At 27.7% G+C, this 3,864-nt stretch overlaps 1 protein-coding gene across 1 annotated transcript; it reads right to left on the reverse strand.

The window, feature by feature from the left end:
* Nucleotides 1–1,497: 1,497 nt before the first annotated feature.
* LOC115034923 (ADP-ribose glycohydrolase OARD1-like) lies at nucleotides 1,498–3,601 on the reverse strand. The gene is made up of 5 exons (XM_029492463.1): nucleotides 3,587–3,601; nucleotides 3,482–3,528; nucleotides 2,482–2,607; nucleotides 2,161–2,407; nucleotides 1,498–1,611 (listed from the first exon to the last, which is right to left on the reverse strand). The coding sequence occupies exons 1-5, from the start codon at nucleotides 3,599–3,601 to the stop codon at nucleotides 1,498–1,500; spliced, it is 549 nt and encodes a 182-aa protein (XP_029348323.1).
* Nucleotides 3,602–3,864: the final 263 nt, after the last annotated feature.

The raw sequence follows: 3,864 nt of genomic DNA on the forward strand, positions 1-3,864 counted from the left end.
GTGCGGTGCGACGAAGGTGTCACTGGTAATTTATTGTGTTGTTTTGATCGGAGAATTATCGAAGGGGTCTTGAAGTATATAATATATTTATGTATACGGTTTCATCTGGCGCCGCTGTTTTTACTAAACGTGTTGCATGTGTCTTGTGTGTATACGAGGAGTGCATGTATATATTTATGCCTAAATCGTATGTATATTATATAATATATTGAACAACCCAACATTCCATACGGAACGTTACCACTAGTTATCTCGTGTTTTTATTTAAATCTAAATATTATATATTACAAATTGCACACAAACCGGTTTTGCACTGTGTCCCCACAGTGCTTATTATAAGTTGAATATTATATAAATATTATTGACAGTTATTGCATGATGTTAATGATTGTTATATAATATGAAATGTATTAAGTTTATATTGTTATGAATGTTATGTATGATTTCTCATGTGTAACACACGTACAAGTGGAAATATGTGTACCTATATAATTTCATTAGTTTTACAATATTGGTGAATTATTATTTTAATATTTTAGTTTAAATAGTTGTATCATATATCTTTTGGAGATAATTATATAATGTGAAGTATCTATGTATAGGTGAGTAAAGTTGATACATAAATGTAAAAGGTTCCTATATGATAGACAATGATATTATGATGCTTATTATGAGTTATACAATTTGTGTGGCAAAGTGTAATAATAACAATGGTTAAATCTAGTTAAGTTCTATGTGATGAAATAATGTATATAATGAGTTAGGGTTTTTATTAAACTATTTTTAGATTGATTCTTAATTTTAATTGAGATATACTTGGTGCAAATTAATCTATTTTGTGATTTAATTAATATTTTTAATTTTACAATCTCTTAATATTTTGACAATTGTGCTTATTACGTGTTTTTTGTTAGTATGTATTGATAATATGGTTCAAATATGTTTACTAAAAGTGAAACAGAATTTTCATAATGGTGGTGTTTTAGATATTATTGTATATTTTGTATTGTGGATAAAAAGTTAAGTTAAGGAGGTGTGAAATATAATTGGAAAAAGTATGTTATAAAATGGTATCAAATATATTTGTGTACATTTAAACATAATGATAATGTTTGAAATGAAAACAAAATAAAAGTTATATTCGATATAGTAAAATAATAAACACATAAAAAATAAATTTCACTATAAATATTAAAGGCAGAACGATAAATGTTTGTGTACTGAAGTATACGACTGGGAACGTACTGACTGGTTATTAACGTTTGCAGGACTTCTATAATAGTTGTTCTACCTTCTAATTTTGGTCATTGTCTCGTTGTCTTCTGTCTATAATATATTAAACATACAATATATTATATTGCATAACTATGTTCTATGGCTCTATGCATAATAATTAATATGTACATATTATTGTACACATATTAGTAAAATAACCATAATATGTTTTGTACGTTTTGTACTAAAATATATTAATAGTATGCTTTGCAATTTCTAAGGTTATATAATATTATTTGACCGCTTACATGCCATGCGGCCATCACCAACCAAACCGTGTTGACGATCAACCGCTTTATGATTATTACGACCATTAACGCCGCCGTGCCAATACATCTTACAATTATAAATAATTGAGAGACTAAATTTATTAGTTCGTCCATTATTATTATTATAACTTTAGCTGTTGTTCAAATTATTCAAACGTCTTAACTAAACTAAACAAACTATAAACAAATACTAAATAACTAAATATCAGTTAAACACATAAATAAACAAAACATCACTTATAACAATGATGGTCAAAAATGTTAAAAATCAGACCTCAATAAAAATTATCTCATCATCATCGTTATTTGATTTATTCTTTCATTTCTGGTCGTATCCAAATTGTAAAATACAAAAATTATATTTCTGAACAAATCCTCGTTAGGTACTTCCGGTGTCCCCCAGGGAGACCATTTATCTCCAATATTATTCTGCCTTTTTGTAAATGATATTTCAGATGTCATTTCTCATTCTAAAATCCTATTATTAGCCGATGATGCAAACATTTTCAAAATTATTAGTTGCTTAAATGACGCTGTTGAATTACAGTTAAATTTAAAAAATATGTACAAATGGTGCCAACAAAATGTGAAAATAATTTTCAATTATGTCTCTTACTATGGACCAATCTAATTTGTCTAGACCACAACCAATACGTGGGATGGCTAGTTTTTTAACACCATGTTCTACAATAAGATCACGTAATTTCGTAATGGCTGCAGTTATACAATTATACGTTGGTTTTTGGTTGCTAAGCTCCTTGGTAATTAAATAGTAAATAAATCTATCGTTTTCTTGCAAATACGCTACTGAACCAACATTTGGTCTTTGGTCCATTAGTTCGCCAACTCTTCCAAATTTTCTCCTAAATCATATTTGAATAGGTACATAAATTAAAACATTAACAATATTTTATCAATAAAACTGTTATTCACTAACTTGAAATATACGGCGATACCAGCACTCATACGCATATCTTTTGCCACACAATGTCCTAGAGAATACTCTTCAGGCATATTCAGTAGTTCACCATTAATATCTTCCAAGGTGTCTTGGTTAAGCGACCTAAAACAAAAACCGAAAACAATTCATTTACAAAAAATAGCTTTTAGCCTGTTAATAAAAGTATTTACAAATTCCCTCTAATAAATCTATCGCTTATTTTTCAGCAATTCATAGGCATTTGAAATATCACTGTTGATAAACAATAGTTTGCTGATTTAAAAAACTTGTAAATTGGATACAAATTGTATATACAAATTATAGCAATTCAAAAATTATCAACGGAAATATATAGGTACAATTTTTTCTTAGCATTAACAATTTAAGTTCAAATATTGATAAAATAAAGATGGGGTACGTTTGTAACATTTTTTTTTCGCATATTTATAAAGATTATATGTTATTTAAAATGAGTCCAAAATCTGAGCTTAAAAGTTCAGAGCTCCCCTACTATACCTTTGCTGTATTCATTTAATATAATACATAATTAATAAGTATTTACATTCTACACCTGTGAGAAATAAAGAAATCACAAAAATAGTATTGATCAAGATAAATGAAATTTTACATGACTAATGCCAAGTTTTGGGAAGAAAAATAACAAAAACAAAATATTAATTCTAATTAATTTATATCTTATGAAGTATATAAATTGGTGTAATAATTTATTTTATTTTATTTACATAGTTACAGTTAAGATTTTAATTGTTTGTTTAGATCGAGTAAAATTAAGTTATAAATCATAATTTGGCGGTTGATACATAACAAATCTTATTCCTACCATCATTAGGACTTTAGGAATTGGAATTCAGTTAGTGTCATTAAGATAATGATATTATTATATTGTATATTACTATTAAGGAGTTAACTATTTGATCGTTAAATTAGTTTATAATTTATTGTAAACATATTATATTATTAAATTTATTTAATTTACCTATGTAAATGTCTTGGTGGACTTGTTCTTTGCCTATGACTGGCCTCCTGAAAATAATTTGTTTAATTAGATTTATTAATTTTAAATATACTAATATATCCATACGTTTGGCGGTAGCATGTCTGCCGTCGTTTGACGAGCTCGGCTACGGCTCGCCTCCGACAGTTTGTAAATAAACCGTAATGACCAGCTCGTGGTAATACGTAGCTGTTCATGTTGTCTATTATAAAAATAAAAATCACGGGTTTTCCCTAAAAGACAGTCAGCAACACCGCTAATGTAAAATAAATAATTTATCGGCCTATAGACTAAGACTTAGTAAATTACCTTGTGTAGATATAGAAACTCAGCAGTCAGCTGAGTAGGTAGTTCTGTGCTGTGTG

Source organism: Acyrthosiphon pisum, unplaced genomic scaffold (assembly GCF_005508785.2).
Source record: "Acyrthosiphon pisum isolate AL4f unplaced genomic scaffold, pea_aphid_22Mar2018_4r6ur Scaffold_21545;HRSCAF=24214, whole genome shotgun sequence".
NCBI classification, from domain to species: Eukaryota; Metazoa; Arthropoda; class Insecta; order Hemiptera; family Aphididae; genus Acyrthosiphon; species Acyrthosiphon pisum.